We start from the raw sequence: 22833 nt of genomic DNA on the forward strand, positions 1-22833 counted from the left end.
AATACTATTTAACTTGTTGTATAACATTCATTAAATCGATATCTGCGTAATTTTATAAGTTGAAAATTCTTAAATAAATGTTTCTTGTCTCATTTTGATAAATATTGAATATTAATTGTGTTTTATGGATCATGTAATATTCATATTCCGATACGGTGTAAATTTATTCTACTCTTACACCAGTATTACACCGGTTACACTGATATTACACCGGATTTTTAACACCGCAAAAGAGCACCGCTACACCGGTGTTAATACATAGGTGTTACATAGCGGTGTTAAAATGAGTCCATTTTAACACTGCTTGTTTTACAGTGTATAAAGTACAAATATAGAATTCTAAAAAATTCAAAGAGGAAATTAAATTGATAATGTTCGTACTTCTGTTTCAGAGAATCTTATAATATAAAATTGATGACTAAAATGAAGTTAGTTTAGTATCGATATTCTCGAAGTAATTGAAAGAATGGCTGCGTTCAGGTTTACTAAGTTCTGAGCAGGGCTAACTTTATCTACCAAAAAATTAATTTTAGACATACTTAAATAAATATACCTTTCATTATTTTATTATAGATTTTAAAAAAAAAAATAATATAGTTACTTTAAGTTGCTGATACAAGATATGCTAAGATCTGCCAAGAACTTAGTAAACTTGAACGCAGCCAATGAACATGTAATAAACATAATTAATATCTTTGATGATAAATTAGAATTTTAACGCCACAACTGTCTTTCAAAAAAACTGTCGATAATTCCAAAATAGATATAATAATGTTACTCATTTAACATACTGGCGAATGTTGACAGTAATAATAGATATAAAATGAAATCCAAAGTTAAAATATTTAGTCGTCTTTTCTCAGGTATGTCAATCACTTAAATAATAAATGAATCTTATTAATCATTAAGTAAAATATCGAGTTTCATGAAGAGACTTTTTAATATTAAAGTACTATACCGATTTATACATTGAAAGATCAGTCGAGACAGCGCGATAGATCTTATTTTGGTTACCTCATCGGTTACAAGCCAACGTCAGGAGATCATCATCCATACGCATTTTGCGCGCGGTACGAGCTTTGGCTAAGTGCCAACCATTAAAAAACCCCGGCGTTTATGCTCTCATCCACGTTATCAAACTCACGATTTATAAATTTATATTTAAACTTCTCAACTGGTCATCAGCATTGCCGGATTATTATCCAGTCGGTGTTAATAAATTTTTTCTCAAATATTATTTTCATAATTATTGTTATTTATTAGAGAAGTAAGAAATTATAAATTAATAAAACAAACATTACGGTGGTTATTATATGTATTTTTTTATATATGTTTATCCATATGTCATGATGAATGCTTCCGTTTAACGACAGCTCCCGCGTTCTACTCATATTTACATTTTTTCAATAATCTTATACTCCCATCCGTTTAAAAATCTTCTGAAGTATCTTCTAAAAATAAATATTATCTAAGTTAAACTTTAATGATCATTTCAATAGTCTGCCCGTTTATTTTTATATTATTTATTATTTTTAGCCGGCGAAATTGAATGGTTTTAAATAAAAAAAAAAAAAAATTGAAAAATATTCTATAAAAATTAAATACAAGTACACAAATAATTGATTTTAGAGTACTTATTTATGAGTAAGTATCGAGTCCAGTACATTAATGTTAAATTTAACGGTTCTGTTTTAATGAGTATGGAAATACGGGCATGGGCTGGAAGAAAACGGAACAATGCCAACGTTATTTCGGTCGATGATCGAATCGGCCATGGTCGTTCAGACGCGTTGAATAAAAACTCGAAAGTATAAATAATAAATAAACAAACAAACAATTTACATAAGTTGAATTAAAAATTAATGTTCCGCTCGAAAGTTGAGCGAAGCAGTGAAAAATTGATTGTTCTAAATAACAAACAAAAAAAAAAAAAGACTAGTAATAAAAGATTTGGCATTGAGGAATGGTCAAGAGCAAAAACCGTGTCAGAATGCACGGCTCGCAAAACTTGCAACCCTTTCGCACGCTCTGAGATACTAACAGATCAGAGCAGTAGCACAGTGCAGAATATAAGTATAGAGTTAAACATCTAACGTCTGCCATTGGAAATGCTTCCATCGAGTCTCGATTATTTCCGTACCATGAGCTTCATCGACCCACTTATATCCATTCATCTTCGCTTCTCTTCAAATTTAAATTAACTTATTTCATGTGACATTTATGTGTATTTTTGAAGGTGTATCAAGAAATAGATAATTTTTTTTTTCAAACGATCTTGAAGATTTTATCAGAAAATATTAAATAGAAGGTCATGTTAAGATTTAAGCCCTTATGAGGTAATAATATTTATAGTCAAAATTTTCCATTCAAATAACACAAGAAAACATTTTTTTTAATCTTTGAAATTTTATATCTCATCCATCAATTTACGTACTAAGAAGCGTGATACATATTTTTCTAGGAAATTGAACGATCTCGAAAAAAAGTCTCATGATTTTTAAATAAATTTACTCTTTTAAAAATTATTAAAGTTGGACATATCCTAAATTATAAGATTGTTTAAATTTTTTTCAATTTTCGGTGACTGTTATTATTTAAAAAAAAAATTTTTATTATTTAACTCAAATGTTGAGAATAAATTTCAATAAAAAAAAAAAAACTTGGTCAAGTGTTTATCAATTTTCAGTTTTAAATTTCAAAGTTCATAGCTTTGAAAATTGTTACTATTTATATAGAACTTATATCAGTCTCAAGATTTTTTTCTCGTCAATAATTAGCTTTCAATTGAATAAAATTGCGGTTGTTTGTAAGATCTTGAGGCATACTTTACTTAAATAAAAATTTCTGCTGCAAAAACAGAGATCGTCAGCAGAGTTGGGAGAAGTGTGTATTTTTTTCGTGACGAGCCTTATCTCGAGGTAAGCAGGCAGATGTAATTTTCTCGACACGAAGTTCCATGCTAATTATCGAACCCTGGTACCGATATTACCGTGTCAAGGTTACCAAAATAAGTTAAATGAGAGTAGAAGTGGGAGTGGGAATAAGAAATGAAAATAAAGCGTGATTGTAAGAAAAAGACAAAGAAGAAATAAAAAATAGTGAAAAAAATAAAAAAATAAGGAAATTAAAGCGCATGGAAGATTGTGAATTTAAATCTAATGGTCTCGCGTGCAAAATTTTCTAGTCACGTATTTAAATAGCTTAATGATAAATCACTTGAGGTAACACTTTAAATCAAGAAAGAATAACGGCGGCCATTTAGAAAAAAAACTCGTAAAAATGACAGAAACGCGCCAGTAGTAAAACAAGTTTTATGTGAAAGAATAAGAATAGAAAAAGATCTGTGAAGAGGAGAAGAAAGAGGAGGAGGAGAAGAAATGGCTTAGAGGTGAATTATTTACATCTTGCTGTTGCTTTACATCGCACTGGATATTTTCTCGTTGACACAATCTCAAAATAGACAATGACTTATAGAAAACAACCGTAAAACTCATCATCTCTGGTGTGTATAAAACCCAGAAGAACAAGATTTTTGGCGCATAAACCTAATCGGCTCCACAAGACACACTTGCCTAATATCTCAACCGTTTCTACTCATCATAACATAATCAACAACTTGAATCTTCAACAGTAAATGAAATTAAAAGAAGAAACTTACCTAATATAAAATAAACTCTTATTTCAAGAGAGTTTACTGATTACTCGATAATGTATTTTTATTTGGATAATAAAATTTTCGTTTGATGTAGACGATGATGACCTGAGAAGAGTTTACGATAGACGCTCGAGTTTCTGTGACTGACTAATAAAATCTTAAGAAGGAGGATACAAGTCTGGATGCAAAAAGCCCCGCCATCGTGGGCTACACCAAATATCAAAATAGATTGCGTCAATTGCTATAATTCTTAGTAATATGCTCGTAATATATTATATTTTTCATTGGAATCAAACCAAATTTAATAGTTATTATTATTAATAAGAATAACAATAATAATAAAAATAATAGCGACATTAATGCCCACAATAAAGTGACAAGAAAGCAATAAATCAAACAATAAAAACGGATTTTAAACAGAACAGATAATTTTTAATAATCAACTACATAATTATTAATAATCGCAGTCGTGAATCGACAGGACGTCAATCGTTACTTCAACAGGTGGTCGATATATCAGTGCACCGGGAATTCATTCCGTTTACAAATTTTCTCAATCAAAATAAAGAGAAAATCATTATTGATATTATTAATATTAATATAACCATCAATATTATTTTCTCATCATCCCCGTATTTATTGATGTAATCATAATTATTAATGATGAAATAATTTTGCCTGGAGCAATTAGCGTAGCGATGAAATTTTTTCACGAATAAGAAATTTATTTCCCAGCGATTAGATATAAATTCCGAGTTTTCGGTAAACTCAGGTCTCGCTATTTTAGTACATCTAAATTAAGTCCGGCCTAGTTGCTGGTAAATGTAGTTGTACGCCCGACTATCAACACAACTCTCGCCGACATCGCTTTATTTTATTGTTAACGCAATAAGTTTGGTATTTTCAGAGATTCGGAGAATCTTGTTAATTTGTCACTAAGTATTAACAAAATTTACTTTTATATAATTTAATTTAACATATCAATGGACAACAATTGCTCAATTTACGGTTTTTAAATTCCAAGAATATTAATTGCCTCTCAGTGGCTAATTAATTTAGTTAATTATTAGTGTCTGCACTTGGGTTCAGTTCAGAAGAATTTTAGTTCTGAAATAAATTAAATTTCGAATAAAAAAGCTCGTCGATAAAAACGCGAGTAGTGGATAAAGCAGATGTGTCAGACGTCGGACAGTCGGAATTGTGACATGGGCTGACCTCTACTGGCTTTACTACTTATTTCATGAAAAAATCGGAGGTAATGCAGAAACACATTCTCAGACAATTAAGTTTTTTTAAACTATTTTTGATATAACTAAATAAATAATTATTCGATAAAATAATAAAAAACTGAAAGAAGGAATCTTAAGTTTTTTTAAACTATTTTTGATATAATTAAATAAATAATTATTCGAAATTACAAATAACCAAAAATGAAGCAAATTGTTAAAGTTTTATTTATAATTGTTAATTGAATGTAGCATGGGATGGGATAATATTAAAGTGTTTTGTAAAAGCTGTACTTAAGAAAATAAATTATTATTCGATAAAATAATAAAAAACTGAAAAAAGGAATCTTAAATAAATTTTTGTTGATAAAATTTTAATTATCAACCGCGATCAAAAAAACTCGGCTTTGCCGATAACAAAACGGTAGAAAAAAGAAAAATCTTGAAACTTAAAAATTCGCAGTAAAAAATTTATTTACCTCATCACAGGCAGCGCAACGAGGCTTAAGTCTTTCGGCATAATGTCTCTCGCAATATAATGCGTCATCATGAACGCAATAGGCTAAATCAACGAGTAGTTCATGGCACTGGGCACACTGGAAACATGCGGGATGATAAAGCAGTCCAAGTTTGCTTGCCATCACGGCGAGACTCCCATATTTAAATGGCTCGTGACATACTCCGCATTCCTGAATAATAATAATAATATTTTATTAGATAAGTTTTTTATAGGAAGACAGAATGATAACTAATAATCATAAAACCCAAAAAATTTAATAACTTACATGTCCACGTTCAAGTACTTCCTGGACACTGCCGATGTCCAAAGCTATTTCATTTCTCGCGGCCATAAAATCATCAGCACTTGCCGCGTGCCTGGGGTCCAAGTGCCGGCAATAAGTCCGCGCAAGATCTTGCTTAGGTAATTGAGTCGCCAGTTGACGGTCTCGATGACGTTCTCCAGGAGTTCCTAACCGTGGAACTGATATTTCCGGCAACATTGAGAAATATTCCTCCACCTGAAATAAATATTTTATTATTTATCAGTACATTGCAAGAAATTGGAAGTGAATTTTTATTCTCATCACTCGGAGAACCGAAGAGATGAAATAAAACAACACGGAGTTTTTAGACTAAAATAAATTTTAATTAGCTGCAATGAGTTTTATATGCCAAATCATTAACAAATACTTTAAATGATTTATCTGAACTTAAGTTTTTAAATATTAAAACTATATTTTTCTTAGAAATTTTGATGCAATTTTTTTTAATAATAAAATTTATTTGATAAATTAAATTAAGATAAAAACTTATATTAATTTTTAAAAAATCTCTAAACACGTATTTAATCATTTTTAAATGAATAAAAACTATTTTTTTATTTTTATTAAAAATTAAATAAATAATTTACTCCGCGAATTTTTTACATTGTAGAATTATTTTGATTGATTAAAATTACAAAATGATAGTTCAGCTGTATCTCTTGGCACAAATCCCACAAAATAACTAATAAAACCAGATGCAAACACTTGACTCAATTAAATATTGCGATCGTAAATTTATGAGTATGTTCATAATAAAACGCATAATCGTTAAACTTGTGGGAAACAGCCAATATACTTTCATAATACTTAATCTTTACAATCTTTATCCATTTATTTATCAATTTATGTCCCGTAATACTATATATTTTTAATTCGATCTATTAATCAATTTATTACTTCATCAATCAACTAAACGAACAACTCGATTGGTTTTAATTACTGACAAAGAAGACTAAAGTAATAGAATCTAGCAGCAGCAATGAGATAAATTTTCTCAAAATTACGTTATGGAAATCCCTGGCCAACTTCCAGAATTTTCAGTACTCAGTAATGTTAATGTTAATACTAATACTAATACCGATATCTTAAAGTGCAGCAGTAAAAAAGTTTAACAATAAAAATAATTAACAGCAGCAGGCGCATTAAAATATTAAACAATTTTAGTTCAAATAAAAGTCGCAGTGGGTCCAAATACGTCATCGGCAATTTACGAATTTCCCAACGACCTCAACTGCAATCACTCTTTGAAGCTTTATTTAAACATTAATCGCCGCTGACCGTTTGTGATTACCACGTGCTCGGGTTTTATCTCATCAGATCTACGTCAACGTCTTTTCATCTCGTCAGTTGTTTGAAATGTCAAATAATATGCAAGCTGTTTAGTGTTTACTTAACATTATAATTTAAACTTATAAACTAGCTGTTGATACCTTATGAGGCGGCAGACCGGGAGGTGCCCAAGCTAATCCTCGATCCCGCGGTTCGAACCCGATGTAATTGTTAGAGCCCTCGCTTTTCAAGCCTAAACGCGCTCTCACTGACACCCATTCTTCATGACAGACGTCGTGGACTTCCTTCGGGCACTTGCAGCTCGTACAATTTTTCCTGAGAAAAATAAAACAATTAATTTCCGGTAATTAAAAATAAATATCTAGGACACTGCAAATACATATAGTTTATTTGATAGAAGTGATAAAAGAATGATAAATATTTATCCTCCCACTAGTTTTATTGAACGCTTCGATACACTCGGCTATACCTGATCTTATGAGTCATAAAAGTTAACTATCCGCGTGATTAAATTTTTTTTTATTTTGCATTGGATTTTTTTTTTTTATACAAATCCGATGATTGAAAAAGTTCATTATTTATTTATTTATTTTTTATACACTTATTTAAGTGAATTTTTCAGATATATAATCTTTAATACGCTGTCGGATTTTATTTTGATAAAAAATTAGTAAAAAAAAATTTATTAAGTACTTTAATTGCTTTAATAAAAAAAAAATAAAACAATAATAATAAAAATAAAAATGAGGTTATTTATAGTCGTGAATAATGTTTGAGCAATTAGTAATAAGTGTTAATTAAACAGTCCTTGAACTTGGGTAATAATTTAATGCGTTATTATAAAACAATCAACAAAATGCATATTGATATTCATTAAAGTTTCACCGCGCCCTTCCGGACGTCAGTTCAAGGTCTTATCACTCATACAGTGCGAATGTACTTTAAAAATGCATTTCTCCACTCCCCGGAATCTTATTGCAATAAACCTATATTTTATTATAAATTACTATATCAATCAATTGTAAATTTAAATAAATTATCATGCTTTTACATTTGTTATTTTTATATTTATATTAATTTTGTTAATTTAGTAGCACTATTTTTAGAAGGATTAAAATAATTTTGATTTGCGTCATTGCCAATGTCAAGTGCTGTTAATGAAAAATTTGGAAAGTGTCCCGTTAATGTCATATAGACATTTATTTTTTTTAAGGATTTGACATTTTTAAAAATCACGGTAATGTAATACGAGGGCGGAAAAATGATAGAGAGTACGAAGAAATGTTAATCGTCCCTCGTTGCTCGTTAGATGCAATTCCACACACCATTATCCCCAAGTAGTATAACATAGCAGCTCTAATGAGAACACGTTGCGCTGAAGAATAGGTGGGGTTGTAAATGTCGTCACCACCCCGCGTTACATTCAACACCATTCAACATTCTCCGGAGCCGTACATAGATTATTATAGTATTATTATTATTATTATAAAAATAAAACGGCGAAATAATATGAATTTCTTTAATAAACACATTAATTAAGACATCACAAAAAAAGAGCTAGAAAAAAAGTGCTGTCACATGTCGGCGGCGTCTCATTAAAATTTCTCGCTTAAAAATAAAACTAATGTAATGCATCCTGTATGTGTAGAGATAAAAAAAAAGAGGTTAAAAATAACGAAATAAATAAAAAATACGTTCCGTTAATTCTTAGGCGAGTTGTCGCGAGCCGTTAGCGGGAAACAACAACGCCCTGATAATAAATGAGGGTAATCCGATTTACACCGTGGTGGTAAAAGAGTTCCATAGTAAGAGTACAGTAGTTGGTATAAAGTATGTACAGTAGTAAAAGGAACTAACTAATCTCTAGCTGTGGAGACTCATTGCTTTCACTTTTTTAGCCCATGTCCAGTTGGTTTTGTGCTGGATTTATTCATTTATCACTTGACATACTTTTATTTTTCATAAATCTCATACTTAACAGAACGTTTTTTCAAAGATTTTGGACAGTCTATTCAGTCCAAAATTTTTTTAGTACTAAATTTATGTATAATTAAAAATATAAGCAAGATTTAAAAATTGTTAATCATGTATCGTTTATCTAAAACAAAGTAACTGTATAATTAGACCTGTTTTTTTGTATTATTACATTTTTTAGTATTTTGAGTAAACAATGTAAAAATTTTTTTATTAATTAACCTTCTTTGTCTAAATCAAATTTTTTTAAACTTGATTGTGTAAACCTTCTTATAAGACACATTCAAAAAAATCTAAGTAACGTTACTGTGTTTTAAAATTAGAGCAGCCAAATATGAAAATTAATGCATTGATAAAAAGATAAACTAAATTAAAAAAAAAAATCTTGTTTCAAGAAAAAATTTTTCTTAATTTTGTAACTCTTCTGCTTGGTACAAGAAAAATTATTCAAAGTATTTTTCATAGATCAAGTTTTTTTTTCTTAAATCAATTTCATCTTTTTATCAGTGTATAAATTTTTATAATAAAAAATCTTAAAAAAAAAGATATATAAAGCGCTATTTGAATTTCTGATTAAAAAATAAGTACTAATTACTAATAAACCAAAAATAAAAAATTTGTTGCAGCATCCATCTGATCTAGGCGCTGACCAAACTAAAAAAAAAGAAACAAACTCACTCACACGAATCAGAAAAAGGACTTCGTGACTAGTAGCATACCTAACGATCAGCTCGAAGAGTTCATACTGATCGAAGACCTTACAGTAGAGATGTAGGACCCGAACGCAGGCCCATTTCATCCCCGGCCAGGGAGCCAAGCTGAGGTCCAGACCGTCTTCCAAAGGACAGCGACCAATGGTCATACTGCGCCTCAACTCTGCGCCCGAAATCGTGGGGTAGCGATTCCTTCGATCCAACATGGGATTCCTCTTAACAGAAGCAGTAGCAGCACGTGGAAGGTCAGTAGAAACACTCGCGTACTGCTTTATCTCAGCCCCTGACAAGGTCGGATACCTTTCACGGCGATCCAGCGAGGCGGTTTTCCTGTAGAAGTCCTTTTCGGGAACAGAAGGACACCTGGTGCGCGTGGAAGGCGGACTGATCGGTCGTTTCTTCGGTTCTGGAATTCTTACACGCACTCCCTGGGGCTCACCACCCGGGCCAGCGACACACGAGACTCTTACTTCGACTTTAGGCATCTCGTGACCCCCAGAGCGTCCTTTGGGGCTCATCCTTAAGGATGAACTCGGAGAAGACGGTGGTAGAGCTGGCGTCGTGTGACGCCGTTGCAATCGCTCGTTCAGCGTGTCGTCTCGTACGATTTCATCTTTGTCACGAAAACACAGCTATTCATTCTTGACTCCATTATTGGGTTTGTTCGTATGTGTATGCATATGTAGGTGTGGACTCTGATCCATCAGTCACCATAGTAAAGACTTTGCTAAGGATTAATATGAGGATTTTTCGTTACAATCGATAATAACGGCACTATTTACCTCCTAAATAAACTTTTAATGATGTTACCTTTTTAGGATGTCAATAAATAATAATAAAAGTAAAATAAAAAAAAATGTCGACAATAACATTGAATCAATTGGTTTCTTTCTCTATTGTATTGATAATGAAAACCGCCTTTAATTTGACCTTGTTATCGACTTAAATGATTGCTCTGAAAAAATATTGTTCCTTAGACTTAATAAATTTATCGTGCTTGGATTACGCCCTCACATTTTTTTTTTTTCATCAAACGGACTGAAAAGTGAACAATAAACAAAATTAAAGTGCTTTACGGTGTTCCAGAGATATCACGATTAAAACATACGATATATGTATTTATATTTGTATTTGTATTTGTATGTAATTCAGCAATCTGTTTTCTCACATTGGCTGATAAATCTTACCGAGCAAGAGTCTCTAATTACGATAAATATATTTAATTATTTAAAAAAAAAAAAAAAAAAGCACGTACTCTTAATGGAAATAAAATAGCCAGCACTAGCGATAATATGTACTCATATTCATTTTATACGGATAAATCCCAGTGTAGATGCATAATTTGACGACGCATTGTACACGCGCAGGTGTTATCAAAAAAGGCCATGAGATTTATCCTACACACTCTTAGGTATATCTCACGAGGAGTTAAGTCACCCAAAGGCGTTATTATATCTTATATCTGTTTGTTGTGCTACCTATAGGCTCAGCTAATGGCTATTAATTAGATAAAAAGTGTTTATGCTTGTATTTAAATGCTATTATCGCTTTAAAATTGTTTTATATTTGCTTATCATCTACAAACGTGATCACTGATCATTTATTATTTTTGCATTTTAAAATTAGCGTCACAAATCACTGATTTGTCAACACACTGTTAGTGTTTTTAAATGCTAAAACTTAAACTGCTGTAAAAGATGGACAACTATATTCAATAGAAGCTCATTAATAATAAAACTATTATTGTTATTTTTGTATGTACGTGTAATAATAATTGACCGACAGTGCATCCACAGAAGGAGCATATTTCAAACTGGCGCCACGAGGTTCAGTCCACACGTAGGTAGGCTGTACCTCTACACGCGGAAAAACATTCTACGTGTGATTCAAGAATTACTCGCGCACGCGCAACATCTCGGTGTCATCTGGTAAGAACTTGCAAAAGCTTTTCTTCAAATTTAGTTTTATTTTTACACATTTAGGGTCTTTGACGTTATGGTTATTATTATTGTTATTGTTATTATTATTATTATCATCACGATCACAACCTATTTAAATGTATTCACAATAAGCGAGATCAAAAACTTTTAAGTGGCTTCTTAAATGCTTATCTCGAAATTGCTCAAACAAAATAGATTCAAAGTTTAGCAGTACACACACTCTCACAGATTTATTATTATTTTTATCCGAAAACTTTATACTTGCTTACATAATTAAAGTCTTAACTTTAATTTACACGTTGTTTATGTTTATTTTACCCCGATTATTTTTGTGTTTAGTCATTACATTAAAAGAAGCATAAAGTTTACTGAAACCACTTAATTGCATAAAAAAATCCCGGGTGAATTTATATTAAATGCAAGCTTGCTGTACGCATTAATGCTAATAATGTCGAGTTTGCGATTTCATTATTTTATTTATATAAAATAAAATAAAAAGTATTTCACTTGTACTGCTTCGTTTTATTTAGCTCGAGTTTATTCAATGTTGGCAATTTTTAAAGCTAAGTAATCATCGCTGGAAAAAGTTTCAAAACTTGTTACTGTCATTACTGTTATTTTTATTTTATTATAAATTATAAAGTTTATTTAATTTTAGAAAACATTTTGCAAAGTTTAGTGAGCGTAAAAATTCAGTTGAGTATAAAAAGTGTAAATCTTAACATACACTGATAAAAAATTATCTTGACTCAAGAGCCAAAATCTTGAACCAAGAATACCATTTTAAAGAAAATTGTTTTCTTGAGTCAAGAGAATAAATTCTTGAAACAAGAAAATTTTCTTAGAACAAGAATAATTTCTTGACACAAGAATTTATTATCTTGACTCAAGAAAATCATTTTCTTCAAAATGGTATTCTTGGTTCAAGAGTTTGGCTCTTGAGTCAAGTCATTTTTTTATCAGTGTATATAAAATTGGAGGTGTGTGTCCCGATATTTCACTTTGCAGCAAAAACTACACATCGCAGACGAATAGTGTTTGTATGTGGCAATAGGTACAAGGTTCCCATCGTGCACTATGGTGGCTGCAAGTTGATAATTATAAGGGTGTAAAAGATACGGGGGTTGAAAGATGTTAACTTTAAAACTGTGAGACTATCATTGGTCTAAAATGGTCTAGATTGTTCTAGAAATTTCTAGAATGGTCTAGAAAGCTTTCATATGTATACCAATGTTCGAATCGGTCGAGAATGTTCTAGAAAATTTTAGAATGATCTAGAAAATTCTCGATTGAACCAGAAATGTGTAGAATGATCTGGGAAGTTCTAGAATGATATGGGGAGTTTAAGATCTACGTTTAGATTCTAATCAACTGAGAATGTTCTAGAAAATTCTAGAATGATCCATAAGTTTCTAAAATGATCTGGGAAGTTATAAAATCTACGTTTAAATTCTGATCGAATGAGAATGTTCTAGAAAATTCTAAAATGATCTAGAAAATTCTAGAATGATCTAGAAAGATCTAAAATCTACGTTTAGATTCTGATCAAATGAAAAAATTCTAGAATGATCGGTAAATTCTAAAATCTACGCTTATATTCTGATCGAATGAGTATGTTCTAGAAAATTCTATAATGATTCAGAAACGTCTAAAATGATCTTGGAAAGTCTAGAATGATACAGGAAGTTGTTGAATGATATAGGAAGTTCTAAAATCTACGTTCAGACTCTGATCGAATGAGAACGTTCTAGAAAATTCTAAAATGATCTAAAAAATTCTAAAATGATCTGGGAAGTTCTAAAATCTACGATTAGATTCTGATCAAATGAGAATGTTCTAGAAAATTCTAAAATGATTTAGAAAATTCTAGAATGATCTGGAAAGTTATAAAATCTACGTTTGGATTCTGATCGAATGAGATTGTTTTAGAAAATTTTTGAATGATCCAGAAATGTCTAGAATGATCTAGAATGATCTAGAAAGATCTGGTAAGATCTAAAATCTATGCTTGGATTCTGATCGAATGAGTATGTTCTAGAAAATTCTATAATGATTCAGAAACGTCTAGAATAATCTTGGAAAGTCTAGAATGATACAGGAAGTTGTAGAATGATATAGGAAGTTCTAAAATCTACGTTTAGACTCTGATCGAATGAGAACGTTCTAGAAAATTCTAAAATGATCTGGGAAGTTCTAAAACCTACGTTTAGATTTTAATCCAATAAGAATGTATTATAGATTTTTAGAATGGTCGGAAAATTCTAAAATCTACGTTTAGATTCTGATTGAATGAGAGTGATTTAGAAAATTCTAGAATGATCCAGAGTAACTCCGAATAAATCAGAAAGCGTCAAAATGTATATCAATATTCTTATCGGTCGAAAATATGTCAGATTGTTTTAGAAACTTTTAAAACATCATAAAAAATTCAAATATTAACAAATAATTGTTCTATTAAAAATAACCCAGCGAAGCGGGTGTTCACGACTAGTATATAATATAAGTACACTACACAAAAGTTTAAAGTAAAGACGGGGTGAAAAAAAACAGTCATCTTCTCTAATTTCATTAGTGAGATGAGCGAGCTGACGACGATGACGGGAATGACAGACTGACGACCTTGGTTTCCTCGTTTTTGACTACTAGCGGGGCTTTTTACGTAAGGCCAAGCTTGTGAGCTGAGTGAGCTGTATAATCTGCGTCAAAGGCACTGGCTAGCAATCTAACAGTCTCCTAACTCTTCAAAAAGCTCACTACTATCTTCCTAGATCCATCACACACACTGAAAAATTACGTACGTTTAACCGTGGACTGTTGCCTGAATAGTATGACAGTTTGTTGGCAACTTCACTCACTGAGTCTGTTGTTACTAATAGTTTCCTGTAGTTTCCTCCATTCATATAACTATACTACTTTTTTTTTCTCTATATAATTAATTATTTTTCGTGTTAACATAACGCTTGTTTACCAACAATTTACTCTGTTTATTATTATTGTTATCAGTTTACCAGAAAAAAAAATTACCATAACCATTACCAAAAATTATATAAATATTTATCAATCTCAGAAATTTATTAAAAATTATTTTAAAAAAATTATAAAATTGTTCGAATGAGTGACAAGCTTTGTGATTAATTTTTTAACCGACTATGAAAATTTGAATATCGAGCTACTGGTGTTTAGACAAGTGTGATGTATGTGCGTAATATATTTAAAAATACAAAATATATTTGTGAAGAATTACTAATCATTAGCAGATCAATGAGTTGTTTTTATTATAACTATTAGTAATGAGTAATAATTTATAACTAATAACGTTTAGTGGGATTCTGGTGTAAGTATTTATAGAATAAAGATATAGGAGCTTAGTGGAGTCATAAAGGCTCGTAAAATTTCCACGGTTTGGGCTTGATTTCAAGTTTCCGCAGTTATTCATAAGATTTATGACCGAGTAAAAAGTGTAGACTCTGCTCACTCCAGTTGCTTCTTTTTCCATCAAACTAATCGCTCTAAATGAACGGAATAAATGAAACTGTTAATTATTATTAAAAGTTAAATTTGTTGGCAATTTCCAGATATATACTATCCAAATGTCACAAAACATGGTTTTTTTTTTTTTTTTATCACTTAATGTCGTTATAAATACTTAATGCCGAGTTTTTTTTATGTTGTTTTTACATATAAATCATTTATAAATACCGTACTTAAAGCTTACATTTTTTAAACATCTACACGATTTATTTATCTCATGGATAAATATATACGTATATTATTATTAAATGTATTTATCAGTCGTCTGATGGAGTTACCATTTTTAGATAATTTACATTTGTAATGAATTTTTTATCGTATCATTTTATTTGCGATTTATGGTAATAATAATAGTCACGTTGTATAGATGATTTATTTATGTAATAACTGATCCTTGGAATTATATCGCAATTATTATTATTGTTTTTTTTTTTTTTATTCAAAAATCAATTTCATTATCAGTATTTCATTATAGTATAAGTAACTAACTTATATTGTTAAAAGAAAATCAAAATCTTACTCATTAAGTTTCAAGGCTCGAATGCAAGGACAGTGCAAGCATAAATTTTCATGGTGGGAATTTTTAATAACAGATGCCCATGGCGCCGGCAGCGGCATCGGTGGTGGTGGTGGTGGAGGCATCACAGGCGGTAAATCGCTAACTGAAAATCCATTTTCCCGAGTTGTAGTTTTCCGAGCCCCTTTTCTTCTCACCGCGAAATTACGCTCGCGAGATGGAAACCGCGGTGTTTTCTTTTTCTCTTCCGTCACTTCTTTCACTGATAACCGATCGTGCCAAACCATTTTATTGTTTTATGGATATTTATCAACTTGGACAAATATTAATTCTCGCAATCTGTTCGGTGTCCGCACGTACGTAAATATAAAAAAAAAATAAATATCACTGTTATAATTACATTAGGGAAATAATAGGATCTCGGGTGAGACTTTAAGTGAAACTAATGCGTTCCTTGGCCAAGATAAACAATAATGACCGCTAAAAAAATATTCTAACGTCAACACAGTGTCTATCGACTTGATCCGGTAGATTGAATTGTTACAATCAGGTTAATGGACAACAAATTGATGGCTTTACTTTGAGAAAACAAACAATTTATTATTGCAAACAACTATTATTAAATTTTTTTGTATTTTTAAAGTTCTGAATAATTTTTTATTTTTAATTTAATCATTAAATAAAATGTTTGTTTGTATTTATGAATATGACATTGATATGTCTAATTTAAGTCCTCAAGTTCCAGTACATAAAATGAATACACACAATATAATATAATAACCGGACACAAATTCTCTCAACATGAAAATTAACGGGTATGACCTTGTCGACAATCAATCTACGGGTACTTACTAGCGATTACATGAACACGAGACCGTTTTTGAGCAATGGCACGAACCTGAATTCAAAAGAAGCTATTGAATATATAATAGTACTGATACAGTATATAATAAACTTATAAAGTGAAATGTTGATATGATATGAACCGAGTTTTCTCAACGACATCGCGTTTTAAACTGACACGTTCTCCAACTGGAAGTTGCACTGCGCGTTCCACTTGACGAAGTTAAATGGAAAAAAGAAGCAACAATATAATACGAAAAAAACGAAATAGAAATGACAGCTACTTGGAGCACACAAGATACGACAACTCGAAAGAACCCGCGGCCTTCACAAACTGTTTTTTATTACGTGCCATTGTCCGTACGGCAATTTTCATTTGTGCAATTACACACCGATATGCTGCGTGTCACGTTCGGCACTGGAATGCTGCTATTAAATATTATTTTAAATTATCTGTGACAAACACACTGACAAAAACTATATTCACGGTTTTGGGCTACTTTTTTTACTACTCCAAGAAGAAATACTTTCACTTTATTACTTATACTGAATATTTTAGTAGCGGCTTACGATGAGCCAAATCAGTGTGATATAAAACTCTCTATATTAATTTACATTAAATCGAACCACCCGCTATTAATTGTTGAATTGTACTAACTGCTGTGCGCCAGTTACTCTCAATAATATTTTTCGTATTCTACTGAGATTATACGCCTGTGTTGTATTGATAACGATATCTGCAGAATAAATAACCGCGTTATCATTTTAACGCCTCAGAGCTCATTGTCCAGCTGATGGAATTGTTCAAGCAACTTATCATTTTTAAAATATGTCTTAATAATGTAATTACTCAAATTTTATTTGGTATCTTATTATTTATTATATTATAATAAATTTTTAAATTTACTTAACAAAGAAGTAGCACAGACAAATATTTTATTGCAAATAAAAATCCTTTAATATTTGATGTAAAAATTTTAAATCAACTTAATTAGTAAGTTGATTTATTACTATTACTATTATAACTACAAATATTAATAGAAGTTGTAAATAATTGTAATTAAAAAAATATTAAATGCAGGTCTACTGAATAATAAATAACGTCTTATTTATGCGGATAAAATTATACATATTAAATAAATTTTCTAAACTAATAAATAATTCCTAATGAATAAATGATAACGTATGAAATGTATAAATTACGTCAATGAATCTATAAATTGCATTGATGCAGAAAACGAGTCATAAAAATTCTTAAAATAATTTTTATTTATTTGTAACAAAAACAAAAACATTGAAACAAAAAGTGAACAAAGCCAACTCACCCGGTGCAATAAATACCCGATCGTTCATTGCCATCATCGTCATTATTATCATTATCATTATCATTATCGTAATTCAGATCCTCGAGATCGTCATCGTACGCATTCCCAGGGTTATGGACAATCGCAGTGTGTTTTCGCGTCTCCCATCTGTCGTTCATTGTAAATTCTAATGTCGCTCTCAATCACCTTTTTCTCCACAATACTTGCAACTTCCTCTCGTTATTTTATTACCCTCCAACAAATAAAATAAATTACAATAAAATAAGTTTCAACTTAAAACAACATTACTGTTTCCATCACACCAATGCAATATAATATTAAATAAAATTACAATTCTATTCACTAGACATGGTAATATAAAAACTAAACACAAGTTTAAGTTTCACCGGCAGAAACAAAATTCACTCTTCTTCTCTCTACACTAGTCCGTTTAAAAAATCAAATGGGAATAAATAAAAAGAAGAAGTACAACTTTAAAAATATATTCAACTCTATTCCATCCGCATAGATTGAATTTTTTGATACCGCGTAATATTATAGATCCACACCCACCAAAACTCGTTTTATCGTCGCGTTAAATGTTATAACTATAACTATCCGGAGACTCGTGCGATAGCGCGCTTCGGGTGTATGATCACATTCTAAATATAGTCAGACATTAAAATCACGCCTCAGTCCCCTTTAGCTTTATATTGTGCTTGGTGTTTGATGCTTACTGCTTACTACTTTACTCGCTGTTTGGTGGTTGATGTTCCAAGACTATCGGTATCATGGTGTATGGTTAGTCATTTTATAATGTAATGTGTAGCAACCAGTAGAGTGTAGGACCTGACTAATGCAAGAACCTCCACTAATGTAGGAGATGATACCATCAGCCAAACACATTGACAAGTTAAGAGAACGCGTTCTTTGATCCAATACACAACAACTTCCACATACTTTTCTAATCTAAGCCTTACAAGTAACAAGTATTGTATTTATACAAATAAAACATATATATATATATATATATATGTTTCTCTACAGATTTAAAAGTGAAATGCAAGTAAGAGTTTACGTGCACACATGAGTTGATGTTGAACGAATTGACAATGCGTCATAACTGATTGTAACAAGCTCAACGGCGAGTCGACAGTCTGTGTAGTATTATATCGTGTATATTAAAAAATACAAATCTTATCTTTAGATTTGCGGTCACGCGGCGGTATTCCACCGTTGTGTTGAGTGTAAGTACTCGAGATAATCAATTTTGAAGTACATTACCTCTACATGCTTGTTTTTACACTCAAATCATTTCATTTTATTATTTTTTAACCAAATAATTCTGAGTCATTTCATTTCACGCTCCGTTTCATTTTTTTTTGGGTCATACATTTTATTTATAAACTTTATAATGTAATTATCACCTCAATTACGTGGCGCAAATAAAACTTTGTAATCGATAATGATTTTTTTTTTTTAAAGCCAGAATCGAATGTCTTACTTTGCAGATAAGAGGACAGTAATTGTTAGGTCTTTTTTTTTTTTAATACAATGGTATAACCTAAATATTTATCTTAAATGAACCCAAGTGTGACATTCAAGGTCTGTTGTCTCATCTAATGACTTCTAATGACGTCTAACACGTATCAACACCTCGAGATTATCACTATTTATTTTCTTTTGTAGTTTTTTACCGTAACTTTATTTGAAATAATGTATTGCGCCGACATATATTATAAATTAAACGAAAAATGTCTCCGTCTAATCTTTAGCTTCGAAAAAAGCATTCTAATAAAATTATTAAATAGTAACGTACTAAAAAAGTCAAACTAATAAATTGAGTTTTATATTCTTTAGAGTCTAAAAGGTCTGGAATGTTTTAAAGACATAATTACAATTTGAATAAAAACAAATAGCCTGAGAGATGATAATTATTTAACAAAAATCACAAATGCGCGAGTAAATTGTCGAGGTATTTTTGCAATGGAATTCTTTGGAAATACTTTAGACGTTGGTGCAAAAAGTTGAGGAAAAACTGAGTCATTAGGCGATTTATCCTAAGAAACGTAATAACGTTTATTTTTTTTTTTTTTTTTAATTTTTTTATTTTTTTATTTTTTTTATCAGTAAAACGCTTCTCTGCTTAATAAGTAACTCTTTTAATAGAGAAAGAAACCACATCCGTATAATTAAATTAAATAGTCGGGAATAAACAAAACACTTTAATTTTAAGAGTTTAAAAAAATGTATTCAAATGGAAAAATAAAAATACCTCACTTTTGATTTTAAAATTTAAAATCAATTATTTTCGATAAGACGTATCCAAATCAACAGATCAAATATCAATCACCATGTAATAAAAGTTTTATCATTTCAACAGTAAGAGATAACACTTGAGCACGATTTGAATATCAACAACTTAAATCCGTATGTAAGGACAACTTATAACCAAGCCACGGTAAATTTAGTCTTATACTCAATATAACTACTAAACACACTCATCGCAGTAACCAAGAAAAGCACAAATAATAGTAACAAAACTAATATAACACGACATACTAATACTAAACATAATAGTTTACTGACAAATAAAACTCAAGTCCGATGTCTCAATTTATTCCACAAAGGTGTGTCGTTATTATTACGCAATTAATACAAATCATGTCACTGTATAATCATAATAATTATTACACTCCACCAGCTATTTTCTCCAATGACACTTTACGGTTCATTAATAACGATAATTATTACTTATTACATACGTATTAGTTAGTAGTGGCACTTTTCCGGGTAATTTTATTCACAAGTTTACATGCATCGCTTATCAACAGAGCGTTATTACTTTGACATGACCGACTACTATGTACTATTATATTGTAACAAGTACGAGATTGTACGCACAAAAGAAGGCGCTTATTATTGTAACTCGGTAATGACGATGATGATCCGAGATACGAGATGTCTCGTGGTCGCTATGAGAATGAGAGCACGTGCCACGATGAATACTGTCTAGTTATTTATATTATTTATTTTATAAATACACTCAAGAAGTCATTTTTGAGGGTGTTATTTAATCTAAGGTCAATAAACACGTTAATTGGTCTTATGTAATTTTTGGTTTTAGTGATATAATGTTTAATTATTGGAATTACTGTTCGAATTTTCGGAGCAATACTTTGTACGTTATTTTAGTGTGGTTTGTAAGCATCATAATTACTGTATAGATTACAAGAAATTTTAGCAAATTGAGAAGATGATTAAAAATCAGAATTTTGAGTTTAGTTATCAATTTTTTTTTTTTTTTTTTTAAGTATTCTCATAAAGTTGTTATTTATAAAATCTGAAAATTCAACTTTTTAGTTGAATAATGAAAATGCAAAAAATTATAATGACTTCTAATAAACATCCAAATTTTTTAAATATAAGTCCTTATCAATTTTCTTATAATTTTTTCACTTATAGAATTTTAAAGTTAAATCGAAATTAAAGCCAATTGATAATTTTCAATCATAAACACATTCAGAACAGATCTTGAGATGAAAAACAAAAGTACTTGTTGAGAGTGTTTTTAATTTAAGATAAATGAAAAATATTAATTGGTCTTATGTAATTTAATATTTAATTATTGTAATTACTGTTCAAATTTTTGGAGTGAAACTTTATTTATAGAATTTGAAAAAAAAAAATTATGAAAAATAAAATATTTCAACGTTGAGTTAGTTTTTGAATTTTTCATTAAATTTTGAAATTTTATTTCCGAATCATGTATTAATAGTACAAAAAATTTGAAAGCCTTTTAGAAAAAAATGTTCTAAAAAAATCCTTATCAATTTTATTGTATCTTCTATTATTTACAAAATTTTGAATAAAAATACAAATTGAACCATTGACAATTTTCAAAAATGAAAAATGTAATGAGCAGGTGTTACGATGAACAAAAATTTTAGTTATTTATTTTATAAATACACTAAGTTAGAAGGTAATTTTTTGAGGGTTACTAGTCACCAAAATAATCGTGTAAAATTTAGACACTATTTTAACGTATTTTTAATCAAAAATTTAAACTATTTCACTTCTAAAAGCAATTATCCCAAAATCAAAGCACTTATATAATGTAACTTTTCGCACCCTTCATAAAAAAATTTTCACGGTACACAAAAACCACACATTCTTCTATTCGGAAAACAGAAAAATTAAATAAATAATTGATATTCTTGTTCAGCGAGTAACATTTTGTTCTAAAGATCTGTATACTGCATACTGTATACTGCACCGAGAGATCTCGTATTTTTGGCTATTGACCAACAATAATATGAATCATCGGTTGACAAAAAATATAGCACAATAAAAATGATACGTACTCTTTAAAACAGTTGTTTCATTATCCATTATTCTACATTTACTTGTCATGAGCGTGTCTTTTAAAGTAAATTGATTGTGAGCCAAAAACTCGGAGATTCATGTACTCTTTGTCGTATAAGTAAGTAAGTTAGTAAGCGTATTGTGAAATACTAAAATAGAAAGAGTCATTGGTTGGATTATTTTATTTATTTTCTGCATTACTCACGCGGCAAAGATAAACTGTCACTTTAACATTGAAATTCGTTAAGCTCGTTGGATAACCGGAAAAAATTTATTGTCTTAAAATTTAAAATAATTCGTATGAATAGAGTATTAATTACACAGTAAAAAATTTTGCGTCATTGCGTCAAAAAATTATGTGTTAAAAATTTTTGTGTTAAATATTTAACACTTTTATGTGTAAATTTAACATTAATTGTGTTAAATTAACACAGAAAAATGTTAAATTAACACAAAAAAGTGTAAAATATTTAACATAAAAATTTTTAACACAAAATTTTTTGACGCAATGACGCAAAATTTTTTACTGTGTAGTTCGGGGTACGAATAATCAAAGAAAGCAATTAATTGACATCTGACGTAACAAATGTAGTTAATATAAGGAATTCTCGGCACTTGTCAAGTTCTGCCATTCGTCGACGTAAGATGTCT

General features: G+C 30.2%; 1 protein-coding gene and 1 long non-coding RNA gene across 7 annotated transcripts in view; one reads left to right on the forward strand and one right to left on the reverse strand.

The window, feature by feature from the left end:
• The window catches only part of LOC123274953 (four and a half LIM domains protein 2), a 58930-nt gene that overhangs the window by 17793 nt on the left and 18304 nt on the right, over positions 1 to 22833 (reverse strand). For 2 of the 6 annotated variants that reach the window (XM_044742766.1, XM_044742761.1), the window contains exons 3-5: positions 7136 to 7310; positions 5667 to 5900; positions 5361 to 5570 (exon numbers count right to left, since the gene is read on the reverse strand). In XM_044742766.1, coding sequence (XP_044598701.1) covers positions 5361 to 5570; positions 5667 to 5900; positions 7136 to 7310 — 619 coding nt within the window. Of the gene's footprint in view, positions 1 to 3658; positions 3807 to 5360; positions 5571 to 5666; positions 5901 to 7135; positions 7311 to 9688; positions 10875 to 15673; positions 16245 to 17838; positions 18185 to 22833 lie in introns of those variants that run through there. The other 4 variants (XM_044742765.1, XM_044742764.1, XM_044742763.1 and 1 more) reach the window with 4 other exon arrangements.
• On the forward strand, positions 18384 to 20024 carry LOC123274957. The gene is made up of 2 exons (XR_006511599.1): positions 18384 to 18806; positions 18865 to 20024. It is a non-coding gene; the product is annotated as an uncharacterized LOC123274957 (long non-coding RNA).

This window comes from Cotesia glomerata, linkage group LG1 (genome assembly GCF_020080835.1).
Source record: "Cotesia glomerata isolate CgM1 linkage group LG1, MPM_Cglom_v2.3, whole genome shotgun sequence".
Taxonomy (NCBI): Eukaryota; Metazoa; Arthropoda; class Insecta; order Hymenoptera; family Braconidae; genus Cotesia; species Cotesia glomerata.